An 18650-nucleotide genomic window follows, 5' to 3' on the forward strand; every position below is an offset into this window, starting at 1 on the left:
CATTTATCTTGGCACACTGAAGGACGTTATGTGCCCGAAATGAGAACACATTTGAATGTTGCTGGTGTCCTAAACAGAAGGTTACAAAATCATTTGTCCGTAAGTACCCAAGTGCGTTTCCAGTTTAACAACCTTAAGGTGGGTTTTGATACCTTGGTGCTGTGACACAGTGTCCCGTCTGTGGCTGTGGTTTGGCTGATGGAAGGCTGCTCCTTTTGAGTGCGCTCAGATAATCTTGTTGAGCGATAAATTCCTTGCCCTAGGTGGACCAGTTTCAGACTGCTGGTCCTGTCCTAATGAAGGACCAGTCTGAGGGCATGGTTCAACATGCAGCCTGAAAGACAGTGGGAAGAGGTGAATTGGTGATTTCATGAGCAGGGATATGAGTGTCACAAACACGTACATCATGGGACTCCTCGGGAACTGCGACAACAACGATGCAATGATCTGCTAGCATTCAGACCACACCACCATTGTTTCAATTTCCCGTTCCTGAGCTGAATCTGCTGACAGACCCCAAATCACAGACACTAGGTCCTTCCTGTCTTTAATCTTCTCCTCAGAGTTTGATGGCTGCACAATTTGAGCAGCACTCTTCACATGATGAGGCTGTGTGTGAGTGGAATGAATGGGGTGGGAGGAGGCCCTGACGCTGCTCCTACATTAGACTGCTGATTTCACGTCATATCTCTGCTCAGGAGTAGGGAGCCTACCCCCATACCCCGCAAAGACAAAGCAGAAGATAATTTTTCAGATTAAAAACTGCAGATGCTGGAAGTCTGAAATAAAATGGAAAATGCTGGAAACACTTTGCTAGTCAGCCAGCATTTGTGGAAAGAGGAACAGAGCCAACATTTCAGGTCAAAGACTTTTCATCAGAACTGGGAGAGAAAACAAGTTGGTATTAAGTTGCAGAGAGGGTGGGCAAGTGATGGCTAGGACAAAGGGAATACCAGTAGGGAGAGATTCAGGGTTGCCATGGGGACAAACTGTTGATAGAGGAGGGATTAACGAGGGCAGAGAAAGGACTAAGAAAAAAAATCAGTGAGATGAGGATAACTAGAGAGAGAAAACACAGCTAAAGAATGTGACAGCTGTGAACTGCAAGGGTGTGGACCTCAGGTCATGCTAATGGTGAGTGAAAAACAACCAATATTACAGATGGATGACATATGGGTGATTCAGTCAGTTCTGGTGTGAACAAAAAGGGCAGGTTACCTTGAATTCAATATTGAATCCAGAAGGCTGAAACAGAAGATGAGGTGCTGCTTCTCAAGCTTATGGTGGGCCCCATTATAATAGTGCAGGAAGCCACAGACAGATGACATATGAGGCTCTGAGTTCAAACCCTGATATCTCCAAAGGAACTGCTATTGACTTCAATAAAAATGTTAGGGGATCTTCCTGGATAGACAAGCACATAATCTGGTGGCAAAACATAATTTACCTTGACAGCAATCTAACGCTTCCTGAACAGACAACAGAATTTCCAAAGCCATCTATTTGTAGCAGGTGCTCCAGAGTCTAAAGAATTTTGAAAAATGATCATGAATGCATGTTGTTGCCACGGGTGGCTGTGGAGGCAAAGTCATTGGGTGTATTTAAGGCAGAGATTGATAGGTATCTGAGTAACCAGGGCATCAAAGGTTTATGGTGAGAAGGTGGGGGAGTGGGGCTAAATGGGAGAATGGATCAGCTCATGATAGAATGGCGGAGACGACTCGTTGGGCCGAATGGCCGACTTCTGCTCCTTTGTCTTTATGGTCTTAGGTATTCTGGGAGGTCAAGTATCAGGACCTAGGATTTCTTGACCTTTAGCCCCATTAATTTTCCTAGCACTACTTTTTTTTAAAAAACACTGATTTCCATCAGTTCCTTCCTCGCTCCAGACCCTTGGTTCCCGAACATATCTGGGAGGTTCTTTGTGCACCCCTTGTGAAGACAGAACCACAGTGTGTGTTCAATTGTTCTGACATTTCTTCATTTCTGTTCCTAAATATAATTTCCATTTCTGACTCAAGGGTACCTACATTTGCTTTTATTAACCTTTTTTCTCTTCACACATTTATGGGGAGTTTTTCTACGTTCCCTACAAACCTGCTCCATCTTGCCCCTCTTAATCCATTTTTTTTGTTTTCATTTGCTGAATTCTAAACTGCTCCTGATCCTCAGACCAGCTGCTCTGTCTGGCAATTTTATATGCTTCTTCTTTGGACCTAATGCTATGCCTAATTTCCTTCATAAGCCACAGTTGAGTCCTCTTTCCCGAATTATTTTTGTCCCAGAAAGGAATGGATAATTATTATGACTCATGTCGACATTGTTTAAATATTAGCCACTGCCTTTCACCATCAACCCCTTTTGTATAGTTCCCTTGTATGAGGTACAAATCAGGACCCTAGCCTGCCTCTGATTTTACCACTTGAGTCTCCATCCTAATGAAGAATTGCATCATGTTAGAGTTGCTCTACCCTCAAGGACAGCACACAAGTTGTTAATTATTCTTTTTTCATTGCACCATGCCCAATCTAGGATAGCTGTTCTCTAAGTCATTTCCATGCTGTATAGCATGGAAATGACTTAAAAGAATCAAGTAAACATTCCAGGAATTCCTCCTCTACAGTATTATTGCCAACTTGATTTGACAAATCTATATGCAGATTAAAGTCACCCATGGTTACAGTTGTATCCTTCTTGCTTGTATCTCTAATTATCCATTTGATTACATCCTCTACACTACTACAACTGTCTGGGCCAGTAAGTAACCCCACCAACATTTTTGGTCCTTGATGCTTCTTGCTTCAGCTCATACAGATTTCATATCCTCACCATTACATTAATTTCATTCTTTACTAACAACCTCCTTTCCCCTTTTACCTGTCCTTCCCAAATTTTGAATATCCTTGGATGTTCAGTTTCCTTGGTCATCCAGCAGTCATGCCTCAGTAATAACAACAATAACCATATACATCTATTTGCACTGTTAATTCATCTACCTTATTGTGAATACTCTGCACATGAAGGCACAAAGCCTTTCCGCTTATCCCATATTGTCTCGCCCTTGCACTTTAGCTTCTTCATTTCCTGTCTTTCATTTCTCTCCTTGTTTCCCCCTCCTCTGTCTCTTTGCTCAAGTTTCCTTCAACATCATTCTTTTTTAAACTATTCTGGACAATTCAAGCAAACACCGGGCTTTCCTCCCCAACACCCAAGGGCACTTTCTCCTGTCTCATCTTCCCCGGAACCTATTGCGGTGTTACACGTCTCAGTCTCCATCTCCTTCTCTGTCTCCCTTTCCCCACCCCTCCCTCTCCTTCCACATTCACCTGATATATTGTTGCTGGGGAACCTGCTCCTGCATCTTCATTCAGGTCTGCCAGCCCATTCCTTTCAGAGGACATTTTACAGCTGTAAGGAAGGAAGGCAAGGATAAAAGTTATCTTGTTATTCTGCTGTTACAATGTTTGTAATTATTTATTTTTTCTGGTGATTTTCACTCTCTCTGTTCTTTTGTATTTGCCTTTCTTCATTCTTCTTATTAATGTTACAATTTGCATTTTTCTGCACTGAATTTCAGGCCCACTTCTGTGATCCAATTACATTACACTAGGCCTTTTTTGTCACGCAGAGCCTTGCTGATTCAGCCATACACTCAACAAGCAAGTTCTGCCTTACAGATCCAAAGCAGTTGAGCATAGGGCAACTGAGAGTCCAAGCAGTACACAGTAAAAATCCAGGCAACTGATGTTTTCAGAGATTTTTATTTATATTGAAATCATTGCTTTAATTGGTCTACAGCATCTTTCTGGAACGATAAAATTAAAATGGAAATCTGAATCTGAAATTATAACTCAATATTTTGCATGAGTACCTCAATTAACAAGCAGATTTTCAGACAGGAGGTGACTTGATTATATTGGTGCTTACGATGGAACTTCTCAACAAGCTATTTAACACAACCAGGCAATTATAATACTTTTATTTTCCACATTAGCTTATCATTAATTCTCCACGATCCTTCTGTTGCTTTCTCCTTAGTACAATTGCCTAGAAATTGAATTGCTTGACATAATAGCTAAGCCTGCATTTTGCAGTTAACCTGTACATTTTCATAGCCAAGCTACAATGACTTGAGATTCAATTGCAATCTCCACGCAACATGCAGATGAATTTGGAGTGTATAACACTGCCTTAAATGGCTATCTGCAAGGTTCCAACAATTAGTACTGCAATTCAGCACACCTGCCAGCACATTCCTACACTAAGTGACATCATGGCTCCAGCCCTTTAAACCACTGCACTCTGGAAAATTCCAAAGAGTCACAGGCAGAGTTCATTTCAAAGTCTTCCTACCTTAATGGAACCACACGCCATTCCACTCAGACGCTGCATGATGTCAGCTGGAAGCAGATTGCTATTCAAGTACAGTGAGCTGACAACAGAGATCAGGATGCAGACAGCAGCCTGTGTTGATCGACAAGCTTTGACGTTGTGCTAATCTACATTGCAATGGATATACAGCCTGCACTATGGGAAAGGTCCACTGGCAATTGGAGAGTAAACTACTATCCTTTCTCAAGCCAGTCAGTATTTTCTACTCCCACCACAGGAAGTATTCTTGCCTGTGCTCCACAGCCAGTTGTCCCAGACTACAAGGTATCATAGAATCATAAAGGTACAGCACAGAAATGGGCCTTACGACCCATTTTGTCTATGCTGACAGTGACGTCTTTATGCTAATCCCATTTGCCCACATTAGGCATATATCCCTCTATGCTTTTCCACTCCAAGTACCCATCCAAATGCCTTTTTAAACATTGAAATTGTATCTGCCTCCACTGACCTCCCATGGCTTGCTCATTCCAAAATATTCACCACCCTCTGAAAAACTTATCCCTCAGATCTCCTTTAAATTTCTCCCCTCTCACCTTAAACCTATGCAATCTCGTTCTAGATTCCTCTGCCCTCGGAAAAAGATTCCGACCATTTATCCCGTCCATATTTTGTAAATCTCTATAAGGTCACTCCTCTCAGCCTCCTACATTGCAGTGTGAAAGAAAACAGCCTATCCAATCTCTCCTTATAACTGCAGCCACCAATTGCAGGCAACATCTTGGTGAATCTCTTCTGCACTCTCTATTGTTACCACATCCTTCCTGTGGTGTGGCACCCAGAACCATGTACTAATGCAGTCTAACCAGTGTTTTGTACAACTGCAACATGACATCCTAATTCTTATAGTGCCTTGGCCTATGAAGGCAGCAAATACCTTTTCCACTACAATATCCACCTGTATCACTTCCACTTATAATATCACTTACAGCAAGCTATGGACTTGCACCCCAAAGTCTCTCTGTACATCAATGCTTCCAAGGTCCCTGCCTTTTACTCCATATGCCCTAACAGAATTTGACATCCCAGAGTGCATTACCTCACACTTGCCTGGATTGAATTCCATCTGCATCTCTCTACTCAATTTTCCAGTTGATCTATATCCCACTGTATCCTTATGTAACCTTCTTGGCCATCTGCATTTCCACCAATTTTCATGTCGTCTACAAATTTACTAATCATATCTCCTACATTCTCATCTAAGTTCATATATGTGTGTGTGTGTGTATATATATAGATATATATCTATCTATCTATATATATATATATTACAACAACAAAAGTCCCAGCAATGATCCCTGCAATACACCCCTTGTTACATATTTTCAATCAGGAAGACACCCATCTGCCACTACCCTCTGCCCCCTATTACTGAGCCAATTTTGGATCCAGTTCACAAACACACCTCGGATCCCTTGTGCCTTAACCTTCTGGACCAGCCTACCATGTAGGACTTTGTCAAAAACCTTACTGAAGTCCACATAGACAACATCTACCACCTGCCTTCCTCAATGTCCTTGGTTTGAGGAGTAACCAGATTTGTGAGACATGATGTCCCCTGCACAAAACCATGCTGACTCCTCCTAATCAGTCCCTGTCTTTCCAAGTGAACGTAAATCCTGTCCCTCAGAATCTTCTTGAACAACTTCCTTACCACTAATGCAAGGCTCATTGGTCTGCAGTTTCCAGTCTGATCCCTATTGCCCCTTTCGAGCAAGGGGACATTAGCTACCCTCGTCTTCTAGTATCTCAGCATGGCTAACGAAGATGCAAAAATCTCCACATGTTCACCAGCAATATCCTCCTATGCTTCCCTTAGCATCCTGGGATAGATCCCATCTGGACCTGTGGATTTATCCATGCTAATGTGTATCAATATTTCTAGCACTTCCTCCTCTCTGATATGTGCACCAGACTATCAGCATGTCCTTCCCTTATTGCTGAAGCTTCCACATCCTTCTCCCTGGTGTATTAATTTAGGATCTTGTTCACATCCCCTGGCTCCATGCATAGTTTACTCCCCTGACCCAGAGGGGACCTATTCCTTCCTTGGCTACCATTTTGCTTCTAATACGTAAATTTATATAAGGTTTTAAGATTCTCCTTAATCCTATTTGCCAAGGTTATTTCATGCCCCTTTTTTTTTTTTCCCTCCCATCTTCTTTAAGTTTTCTCCTATATCCCCATAAACCTCAAGTGACTCAATTGATAACAATTTCCTGTACGTCCTGCTGAAAAGCTGCAGTCACCAATGACCATTCCAGAACCAGAGCTGCTCATGGCCGTCAATCATCAGCTGCATCTTCAGCCTACCAAGCTGAAATAGCCCAGTGGAGACACAAGAGAATGCAAATGCTGGAATCTGCAGCAAAAAAAAACTGCTGGAGGAACTTAGTGGGTCAGAGGGAAATGAAGTCGACATTTTGGGTCAAGACCCTTCATCTGGACTGTAATTCCGTCTTCCTACTGTTACAAACCAGCAACAAAAGTAACACACTGAGTCATGATTCACTGTTAAAACCTACTTTATTAATAACTACTTATGATAATAAGAAAAATAAAAGTAAAAATGTTAGAATGTTAGAAGTAAAAATGTTAAACCTTGAACATTAACCCCAAAACTAAACTCATCATGTGTGTGTGGCAAAGTCCCAAACTCTAAGTCCAGGAATGGTTATTAAAGTTCATTTCAGCAGGCCACAAGGTGAAACATGAGCAAAGGCTTCTTCAACAACCACCATTGTCTGAAGATAAGAAGTAAATGTAGAGAGAAAATAGACAGTAATTACGAAATCCAAATGTTCCACAATGGAACCCAAACGACACCTCAGTGTTTACTCGGTAGTGACTTCCTCACCCCAAAATGCATCTGAATCGTGGCCATCCACACAAATACCGGTTTCCCTCCTACAGGTTAACGACAAAGTGGACTCCACCGGATTACTCCAAATAATCCATACGTGGATTGTAGTGACAGACACAGTTATTGTTTCTCATCCATCGATAGAGAAACTAGCAGGCTGGTGTGTGTCTCTCTCTCTGACTCCTTCAACAACGTCCTTTATCTTCTGTTGATGTAAGCACGCCACACACACACACACACACACACAATGCCCTATCTTAAAGGGACATTCACCAATAGTAACCTAGTCTGTAACACTATACAGATGCTGCCTGACTCAATGAGTTCCTCCAGCAGTTCTTTTTGCTTGAAGGAGACCAGTGTTTTACCAACTGGCTTCAATACAGGAGGAAATGAGGTCCAGCAAGCCTAATTGGGAGGCACTGACAAAGAGCAAGCTGTCAGTTGATTGGTTTGTACAGGTTATATGTTTTCTCTCATTATTGGTTTAATGTAACTGTACACAGACAGGAATCACAAGTCAAGGAGGGAAAAACCTACTCACAGGAGGTAAGAGTGCAAGCACGGTGGTGTAGTGGGTAGCGTGACGTTATTACAGCACCAGCGACCCGGATTCAATTCCCACCGCTGTCTGTAAGGAGTTTGTATGTTCTCCCTGTGTGTCTGCATGGGTTTCCTCCAGGTGCTCCGGCTTCCTCCCACATTCCAAAGACGTACAGGTTAGGAAGTTGTGGGCATGCTACGTTGGCGCCAGAAGCATGGCAACACTTGCAGGCTGCCCCTAGAACACTTTACGCAAAAAGATGCATTTCACTGTGTGTTTCGATGTACATGTGAATAATAAAGATATCTTATCTTAAATCCAAACCTCCACGTAGGGTGGCTGACAATATGGCAGATAACTTGGACTAAGAATAAAAGTCACAGGAACTCCAAGGATATACAACATTGACCATAACATGCCCATGGTGAGCTGCACGTCACTGTTATTGCTAACTTTGAAAATTTTGTCTCCAGCTGCATTGTTCGTTAGAGTATGGAGACAGGGGCATGGCTTCCTCAGCACTTTTGCAGAATAGAGAATAGGGTCCACAGAGAAGAACCACCTTCTCCTCCTCCCTCAGTGTCTCTGGGCACATCCACCCTGCCTGCAATGGCTGTACTCAAGCTCCAACTTGTGTAACGCATCTGGTGACATCACCACAGAAGCACCAATACCAAGCAGCTGATGTATAGTAAAGGCAGTGCAGCTTATCCAAAGCCACTGCAGTGTAAAGAAGCAGTCTCCGGACTGTCCTACACAGACCACTGAAGTGTGACTGGCCCTTTAACTCATGCAGCTGCAATTAATGTAGGGCTAAAAAAACATGTTTCCCTCTGAATGGCCAGCAATTTGCCTAAAATGCGAAACATTTAGTATTTTCCAAGAATTAAAAAAAGGCGAATATCAATGCACAAATGAAATCATTTTATGTGTGGCCTAAACATCACTTGCGTGAAATCATGTATCATGATAAATATTGCCAAATTATGCAATTCTCACAGAGTTGGATGGTGAAATGATTTTCAATTACATCGCTCCTACAAGTACACAATCCACTCTCCAGGCATACATCCTCTCATTGGTGTGGAGATAGCTGAATTTTAGTACAATTATTAGCTTTATTTTTGTAGAATTTAGTGATTGCTTATCAAAATGTCAGTTTAGAAATATTTTTCAGAGAAATTTAAGGAAAAATAGATATCCCACTCTGTGATCTTGGGAACTCCATATACATTTTAACATCTTTTACTTTGAACCCACCCACTCAAGAACTTCACATGCCAGAAGTGTCAAAATTCCTGAAAATGTGTTGTGGTGAAAATTTAGCACTATGTTTCCAGTAATTTGAATCATCACAAACTATCAATTCTAGTATTCCAATGTTAACTTATCCTATGATGCAAAAGCCCAAGAAAATAATCATTTCTAAATGTTCAGTATAACATGAACAGGAAAGGTCTTTACTTTGTAATACAGGATATGGCTTGAGGAGGTAACAAAGAAGATTGATGAAGACAGGGCAGTAGATGTTGTCTATACACTCTAGAGTAAGGCATCTGACAAAGTCATACATGGTAAGCTGGTCCAGAAGGTTAAGGCATATAGGATCTGAGGTGAGCTGGCTAATTGGATCCAAAATTGGCTTGATGATAGGAGGCAGAGGGTAGCAGTGGTTGAATGCTTTTCTGATTGGAAGTCTGTGACCAGTGGCGTATTGCAAGGATTGGAGTTGGTGTTGTGGACAGTGAGGAAAGTTTGCCCAAGGCTACAGCAGGACACAGATCACATGGAAAATTGGACAGAGCACTGGCAGATGGAAGCTAATCCCGAAAAGTGTGAAATGATGCATTTTGGGAAGTCAAATAAAGATGGGACATATACAGTAAATGGTAGGGCACCAAGTAATGTTGATGAACAGAGGGACCTTAGGATTCAAATCCATAATTCCCTGAAAGTGGCAACACAGGTAGATAACGTAGGTGATGAAGGCAGCATGTGGCATGCTTGCCTTCATAGGTCATATAGAACATAAAAGTTGGAACATTATCTGCAACTTTAAAAAACACTGAGTATATCACACTTATTTTGTGTGCAGTTCCACTCACCACACTATAGAAAGGATATGGTTGCACTGGAGAGAGTGCAAGAGGGGATTCATCAAGATGTTGTCTGGATTGGAAGACTTTCGAGATCGGATAGGCTGGATGTGTCTCCCCTGGAATACGGGAGGCTGAGGGATGACCTAATAGGAGGTATATAAATTATGAGGATAGATAGGGTAAATAGAATCTTTTTCCCATGGTAGGAGTATCAAAAACAAGAGGGCACAGGTTTAAGGTGAGAGGAAGGAGTTAAGGGGATTTGAGTGGAAAGTTCTTTTGCACAGAGTGGTTTATATATGAAATTCACTACGAGAAGAGGCGGTGGTCAGATACAATCACTACATTTAAGAGACATTTAGACAGGCACATAAATAGGCAAGGCATGGAAGGATATTGACCTGATGCAGGCAAATGGGATTTGTGTAAATGGGCAAAAGGACAGCAAGGATGTAGTGTGCTGAGGGGCCTGTTTCTGCTCTGTACAACTCTGACTCACGCAAGTCTAGTGGGTGGCACAGTGGTGCAGGCAATCGAACTGCTGCCTCACAGTTTCTATGACTTGGGTTCAATCCTGACCTCCAGTGCTGCCTCTGTGGAGTTTGCATGTTCTCCCTGCCACTACGTGGGTTTCTCTAGGATGCTCTGATTTCCTTCTACATCCCAAAGGCGTTCAGGTTGGGTTAAACAGCCACCGTATATTGCTTCTGGGGTGGGGTTGAGTGGTAGAATCTGGGGGAAGATGATGGAAACATAGTGATAATGAAAATGGGATTAGTGTACGATTAACATAAATGGGTGCTGGATAGCCAGCGCAATCTCATGGGCTGAAGGGTCTGTTTCCATGCTGTTCAACTTCTCATAAAAGAACCACATGTAAGAATTTTCTCCAAACAGCACAATGGCTCCCAATCACATACAGCCGAGTCACCAAACTGAATGCTCATGGTCAAATTATCAATTCATAAACAACCATGTAAATATAATGAAAATAACTTTAAAGGTTGTTCATGTTTTCCAATGAAACAAATTTTGTTTATATATCATTAATTTTCAAACCAAATAGTTTTTAAATTGTGGAATTCATTTTTAAGGACACAACAGTTATTTTCTTTTAATTAAAATAGCTCTGTTCAAGCCACATTTACAGTATTTGGTCCACTCCATAAAAAAAAGTATTTTATTCATATTATAAAATAAATTAGAATTTGAAATGAAATTTTACAAAATATTTTGCTCAGTAGTTTGTAAAGACAAATTATAGAGTGAACCAAAGAGCAAAAATGCATGATATAGATGATAACAACAGCATGGGAGGATTTCACCAACTACTCGCTAACTGATGTAAAACATTACTGCTTCAAACTACAATTTGATAATATTAAACAAATATCAGTTAGTTTTTAAACTTTTATTTTTTATTTTACAATCAATTGTGTTATTCTTAATTATACATCCGGTATTTTTGTCAATCATTCAAGGTTCATCATAAATAATGTCTTTCATTAATTTTTACATTAACTTAAATAAAAAATACTTCATCATTCAGGTGTACAAATTTATTTTACTTTCTCATGCAGGCACCTATTAGCTCACCGTCATACTGTTAAGGTGTGATAAAGAATTGGCAAGGTGACTATACACATATCAATCTCTGAGCTTTTCAAATAATATTGGTTAATTAGAAGTAGCAAACAGGAAAAGCTGTAGAAGAGGCATGACCTGCAGTGTGGAAAGATCAGCAAGTACAGCCTGCAATAAGAGCAAAAATACGCTGATTAAATATACAAAAACTCATTGCTGCAAACAGTATACTTAAAAATCAGATAGACAGCAAAAGGATGCTCTTTTATGTGGGTTTCATTGCCTTACGCGGAGTTTTGATTAAAAAAAAGATTTAATATTAATATTCTAATTTCTCTACTAGATATAAAAATCTAAACATTTCAATATTCCTAAACAATATCAGTGTTATAAAATTCTATAACTTGAAAGCCTAGTATATTACTTTATTTGAGCTTTCAACCTTGCATCATTTTGGAAATGAACCCTGCTTCATCCAGGTGAAAATGGTGCATGAACAGCAATAAACATGAAAACTACCATGGTTAAAAGCAATAACAGAAACATTTGCAGTTTAAGGGCAGTTAGCAGGGTGAATACATTATTATTTGAGACAGATTAAATACTATATTCCTTAACCTTGAAATTAGCATAGGAGGAATCGAGGGTAAATATAGGGATCAAGTAGAAGCAATGCCTCATGATCTGCCCATGAAAGATGTCAAGTTTGTTTAAATTCTTTTACTGAGCACCCATGCCATATATGGAAATCAACCAGACCTGTGGTGCCTTGTATTCCCACACTTATAATGCACAGTGCCCCCATCCGCAACAAATTGGATCAAATTTCTGACACGCAAGATAAACAGAGTAATCAAGTCCCATCCTAAAGGATCCCTTCTCCCTTCGGATAACGTTCTATTAAAGGCCCTGAGCAGTTCAACTTTTGGCCTTTTACTTCAGTGATGTCATCTTCAAACTTGAAACTATTATTTCCCACATAGGCTGTAGAATCAAATCGACTATCTAACATGAGAAATCATAGGAACAGTGCTCCTTGGTTGAATTACACCCTGATGATTTATTGTGTTGTTCCATCTTTCAAGTTTTTCCCCTATACAAATTCTTGCCTAATGACCTAATACAGCTCACTGCTCTATCTATATTCTTGACTGTTTTTGCAAGTATATGTAAACCCTTTTCCTTTCTAGTTTCATTGGCTTCCTCAGGCAGTACAATGCTTGCAATTTGGTCATTGCCAGCTGGCCTCAAAAAGAAAGCATTCAACAAAAGCCTGATTCTGATTCTCCTCCCCTTTGGAAAGAGACACCATAACCTCCCATTAATACTTCTTCCCAAGTGCATGGGTGAGATTGGGAAACACAGAGTCAGAGAGAAACAGCAGCAAAACAGCCCTCTGGCCCACCAAGTCCATGTCGACTATCAACTAACCATTTACTTTAAATCATTTTTTTTATACATTCTCCCCACATACTCATTAACACCCCCCACCCCCCAAGATTTTACCACTCACACTAGGGACAATTTATAATTGCCAATTAACCTACCAATCTGCACGTCTTTGGGATATAGGAGGAAACCCCTATGGTCGCAGGAAGGACATGCAAGCTCCACACAGACAGCACCCAACGTCAATGATTGAACCCAGGTCTCTGGCGCAGTGAGACAGCAGCTCTATGAGCGGTGCCAGTGCAAAAGCTATTCTCTTCCTCTCACCCCACCCCAAATATGGCCCATGGGTCACATGTGGGTATGTGTTTGTAAATGTGTAACACTGGGTTACAGTACTGGTGGAACAGCAAGGTGAACAGACCAATGGGAACTGTGTCATATGACTGAAAACATTAGTATTTGGTGTCATACAACTAAAATAAAATCTGGTTTCTCAAGAGTGGCCCTCAGAAGTCGTTTGATTGCAAACCCTCAAAAGGGTTGTGCAGCGCTGTCTTACGTCCAAAGTATGGTGGCCCCAAAATAACATTAGAACACCTTACTTCAGCCGCAGCAAGTGATGTTGCCTCCATTAGGTTTTCTGCTCTGTAAGCAAATACAGCAGCTGCCAGCACTGAAATAAAATAAACTGTTTTAAACAGAGATAATATTTCTCCAGGGCAGTACCTAAAAATGTCTAAGCCAAAGTTTATGAGTAGCATTCTGACTCATGTATTTAATCCCTGAACTTAACCAATCACACAATTGTTAATAAATATCCAAATATTTCCATCTATGCAAACCAATTAAGGAGAAGTTAAGTCAGCAGAGTAAAAATGGTTCAGAACTGCACACTTGCTTCCTGCTACAGATTTGCATTTCTGTGGGAGTGAAGTTTGTACAAGTTCAAAATGGGATTTCCTGTTTCACATTCAGATTGTTTTTCCATTTAATTATCAATATGAAAAGTCTTGTTACCTTGGCCACTGTATGTGTCAGGTACTTTGTTTCATAAAAGGTCAAAATTGCCCTGGAGACTATTGATTACAAAGAGCAGAGCAGAAGTTCACAGTATCTTAATTGTCCCCATTTCTAGGAATTACCTTAGATCCAGCGAGGTTAATGATCACAAACATGGTCTTGTTAAAATGGATGAGCTGCTTGTGAAGGCACGACAGGATACAACTTGCCCAAAGTAACAGTTCACAGCAGGTGAACACCACTGCTGGTAACATGCTCAGAAATAAAACTACAAATAATTTTTTTGACACAATCTCAATCTGAAGTGTTAATTCAGTTTCTCTATCCACAGATGCTGCCTGGCTTGCTGACCGTTTCCAGCATTTCCTGTTTTTGTTTCAGATTTCTAGTGTTAGGGATTATTCAGAAGTTATGGAATTATGTGGATATAGCAGGCATTAATTCAAACGAGAACCAGTCTTCAGTTCTAATGTAAATTGCAAGCAGTAGTCAGCTTGAAATTAAAAGGACAACTTTTCAAATAAACTGCTGTCTACAGAGCACTGGCCCACAAGCAAGAGGCTGGCTGCTCAAGAGGTATGGTTTGTAAACTTACATGACCATGAGACATTCTCATTTGCATCAGCCCAACATACTACAATGGGGCTATGTTAATTGGCCTACATCAAGCCTGGTGTCAGACACTGGCTGCAACATGATGCTTGTATTTTATCACTTAGCACATCAAATATGATCATGAGCATATTTGCGCAATCAATAACTGGGATATTTGTGTACTCAGAGAGTCAGCCCTCACAACACTAATTTTGGGTTTCTGGGTTCTCTGTCCTCAGAAGCTTTTGGACCATCCATGCAAATTACTTTGTCCCAGCAAAGGCATTTGAACATTCAGAGGTGTCTTGACAGTTACTGTGTGCTCCCATTATAAATATGTAATTCAATGGAACCAGTTGTCAGACACAAAATATTGAAGTAAAGAATGCCATTGTAGCTGCTGAAATTGTATTGAATCACCTGCTGTTATCTTTGCTCTTAAGAGTATAAAAACTTGATGTACTTTGAGTTTGGGGAGACTACTGAGAGTGTCTTGAGGAGAATGCCTGTTTGTCATGATGAATAAAAACCTTTTACATTTAGCAGCTTTGGTCAGTCACATTCAACAACAGCATCTGCAGTTTGTTGGTTTTCATGTTTTATTAAACAATTTCTACTTCACGGTGCTAAAATAAACACATTTATCAGTTTTAAGAGGGAGAAATAAAAATGTTTAGCAAGGCAAGGAACAGTACTATTTGCAACTGGAAATTTAATTTGAAACCTAGCAGTCTAATCTTGTGAACATTTTTCAAAACATTCGGAGCCATCAGGAATTTTCAAAGGATGTGCTCAGAAACCACCAAAAGAACCATGAAGGCTGTACCTCCCTCTGCTGACAGTAACTCACAAATACAACTGACTGAAGGCATCTTAAACAGGAAGTAGGTGTCATATTGCAAAAAGAATATCTCACAATATTTTTAAATACACATACCAGCAAGAATTTCCAGCGAGTTGAATCCCAGAATCCTATCCCAAAGAAACAAGAGTTGATCAGTTGCTAGGTATCCTGAGAATGCACGTACCATCCATTTAAATGATATCCGAAGTCTGTGAAAGAAAGAGAAACATTGAATGTGATGAAAATGTAGAGGAACATCAGGTGAAATGAAAAATTAGGAGATAGAGTTTTAATTCCTCTTATTTTAGTCTCTTGTAAAATTGAGAGCATAACAGAATATTCAAAAAGTTAGAGAAACAAAGAACCACAGATGCTGGAATCTAGATGAAAAACACGATGATGCTGGAGGAATTCAGCAGGCCAGGCAGCATCCATGGAGAAAAGCAGGTGGTCAACATCTCGAGTCAGGACCCTTCTTCAGTCCTGAAACATTGACCGCCTGCTTTTCTCCACAGATGCTTAACTGGCCTGCTGAGTTCCTCCGGCATCATCGTGTTTTTTTTCCCTAAAAGTTATATTTGTCCAACACTTGATGAGTAAAGCTCTCCAGTGGCTCAGCAATTTTACCTGCAATCCATGCAGATCAGAAAAGTCTCAGGTCTGATGGTCAGGTTTTAGCTGACCTCAGTACAGTGACTGGAGGACACTACTCCAAGTCTCAGCTTGGAGGAGAGCAGGGATGGACAAAACGCAAGTCACCTGGGGTACTGTACTCATGGCTTTTTTGTGTATGCATGGCTGTAAGCTGGGATACTGGGAAAAATTGGTGAGGGTCAAAAAAGTGGGCAATTTCTTCAGAGGTCTAACTAGCTCTAAAATATTGAAATATCATTACAATGTCCAAAGAAAGTGTGCTGCAAGACATACATTAGTGACAAGAGAACTGGAAGGAAATTGGACTGAAAATTTACACAAACCAAAACACTTTACACTAGGATTTTCCAGGCTAATTTCCACAAAACACCAATAAGAAAAGGTATCAACAAGAATATTAATCCGAGGCAGGCCAGAAAGTTTTGACTGAGTTGTTTTTGGTTTGGATTTTGATGAAGACTCCAAACCTAAAATATTATCCATGTAATTGTCCTTTGGTAAGCTGATAGGCCTGTTGCATACTTCCAACTATTTTCCTCCAGTTGTTCAAAAACAATCTGCAAGTATTCACTTTCCATCCAGATGCTGGTAGCATGCATGAATTGTTGATAACAACAGCTCTACATATGACTGTGATTTCAGTGCCTAGCAACCTACGATATTCACAGCTGTAACTTATGGAGCAGTTTTCCTGTTAACTTTGATGAAAGATTGATGGCAACACATGAGAATAGGTGTAAATTGCTAACATAACATAAAAGGTCATGTTTCAGCTGCTGCTTACATTAGGATTTAGAAGAGTCCCAGCTGAAATTCAATGCTTCAATATCTGTTCTTAAAAGATGATAATTATCCACATTAATGGTTGCTGTCATTTGTGAAACTGTATTCCAGTCTGAATCTATCAATACAAGAGCTAAAAGGGTTGGATACAGGAATAGATGGATGGTGTAAAAAGAATCAACAACAGTGTCGTAGGATTTTTCACTGCATTTCTCTTTGCAAAAACAAATCATTGCCCCAACCACTACATTGATGCAGAGACCTTAAATTTCTCTTCCAACTTGAAAGTTGCCATTTAACCACAGAACATAATTGATTTTCCCATTTTGTTTTTAATTGATTTTCCTTTTATGTATCCTGATAAAGGAACAGAAGGGACCAAAAGAAGTGGTCCAGTTTGGAAACACATTATAAATCAGTGGGAAATTCAAGCTCTATTTTGTCAAGCAAAGACTGTTAAAAGTATTAAGACGTTAAGTGTAATAAACATACTCAGAATTATTTAGCCCAAGAGTATTTTCCAAAAGTACAATGGAAATTTCAGCACAAGTTGTTAACACTTACGGTTGTGCTCCAATTTCACGCAGATGATAAAAGAGTTGAGGAAGGTACGTCTGAATGAGCGTCTCAAACACCAGACAAAGTGATACAATTCCCTGAGGACACATAATTAACAGTGATTTTATAAAACCCAGAGCTAATACAATGTGAACTGATTTAGCTTTCAGGTCAGACAATAAACTGCATTTGTCTATTATCTCATGGATAATTCAAAAATGATCAAGTTCTCAAAATTCTTGGCCAATTTCCCTTCAATAGTCAACACAGCCAAATACCAAATTGTAATGGACTACTCAACTAGAATTGATAGGAATTTCTTCAACTCATCTTGATATTTAGTTATAGCTTGCAATTATACTTTACCTTCAAAAATACAAAACATTCTCAAACATACAATAACCCAAAGATACTATCAATTATGATTGTTGAAGCAAAGTTTTTGATGGATTAGAACTTTAGGAAGTTTCCACTAAGGGATATTGTCCTCACAGCTTAAGACTCCCTCATCCAATGGTGGGGTGAAAGGTTAAGGGAATGCAGAGCTACAGAAGATTCCAGAAATAGCCTAGAAATTCAGATACAGCACTATTTTTCTCACTGCTATGTCTCCAGAAAATAGTTTTGTTTTGAAGAAGTAGAGCACTAGTATAACCATTTCCAAATTGAATTGTGCCATTCCAGATTCAATGGGCATGGGATGATTAAAATTCCTATGCAAAACTCCTTTGAAGCATTACCTGGGAAGTTAGTATACATTGTTACACAGTGAGCTCCTGAAACACACCTGGAACAACCATGCTTTTAAAACAGTGCACTACTTGATGGAAGTTTCCTGGAGCATGTCCCAGTCCAGGGAACCCAACTTAAGCAAGTCCTTTTACTTTCTGTAATATACCTGATCTCTTTGGGCAGAATCAGTCTCTGGGCACTGATTATGCAACCCAGGCTCCCTGCAACACACTCTTATCTTCTAAAGGCTCTCATCCCTGTACCCTTTCTCTCTATCCATCACCACCCCCCCACCCCCCAAAAGGCTCTCATCTCCAGGTAATGCCCCATCCACCACCAAGGCTCTGATCTTTTGGCACCTTAACCCCAGATTCCCGATTTTAGATAATGTCTCCCTCAATTCCTAGGCCACGATTGGGGTCTTGAAGACTGGTTCCTCCTCTACTGCCAATCCCCAGGACTAAATCCTAGTTCTGGATTTGCTGTATTTTTCTTTGTTTGCAAAAGTCAATCAATATTTTACTGCCATGGGCCCATGACCAAAACAGTCCTAGGCATGACACACAACAACACTTTACAGCATTTTTAACG

The 18650-nt window shown here is 40.3% G+C and overlaps 1 protein-coding gene across 2 annotated transcripts in view; it reads right to left on the reverse strand.

The window, feature by feature from the left end:
• Positions 1-11294: 11294 nt before the first annotated feature.
• The window catches only part of tbc1d19 (TBC1 domain family, member 19), an 81769-nt gene continuing 74413 nt past the window's right edge, over positions 11295-18650 (reverse strand). For both annotated transcript variants that reach the window (XM_052042687.1, XM_052042693.1), the window contains 4 exons: positions 17334-17425; positions 15426-15541; positions 13477-13547; positions 11295-11650 (listed from right to left, as the gene is read on the reverse strand). In XM_052042687.1, coding sequence (XP_051898647.1) covers positions 11576-11650; positions 13477-13547; positions 15426-15541; positions 17334-17425 — 354 coding nt within the window. In that variant the 3' untranslated portion in view covers positions 11295-11575. The remainder of the gene's footprint in view (positions 11651-13476; positions 13548-15425; positions 15542-17333; positions 17426-18650) is intronic.

Source organism: Pristis pectinata, chromosome 2 (assembly GCF_009764475.1).
Source record: "Pristis pectinata isolate sPriPec2 chromosome 2, sPriPec2.1.pri, whole genome shotgun sequence".
NCBI lineage: Eukaryota > Metazoa > Chordata > Chondrichthyes > Rhinopristiformes > Pristidae > Pristis > Pristis pectinata.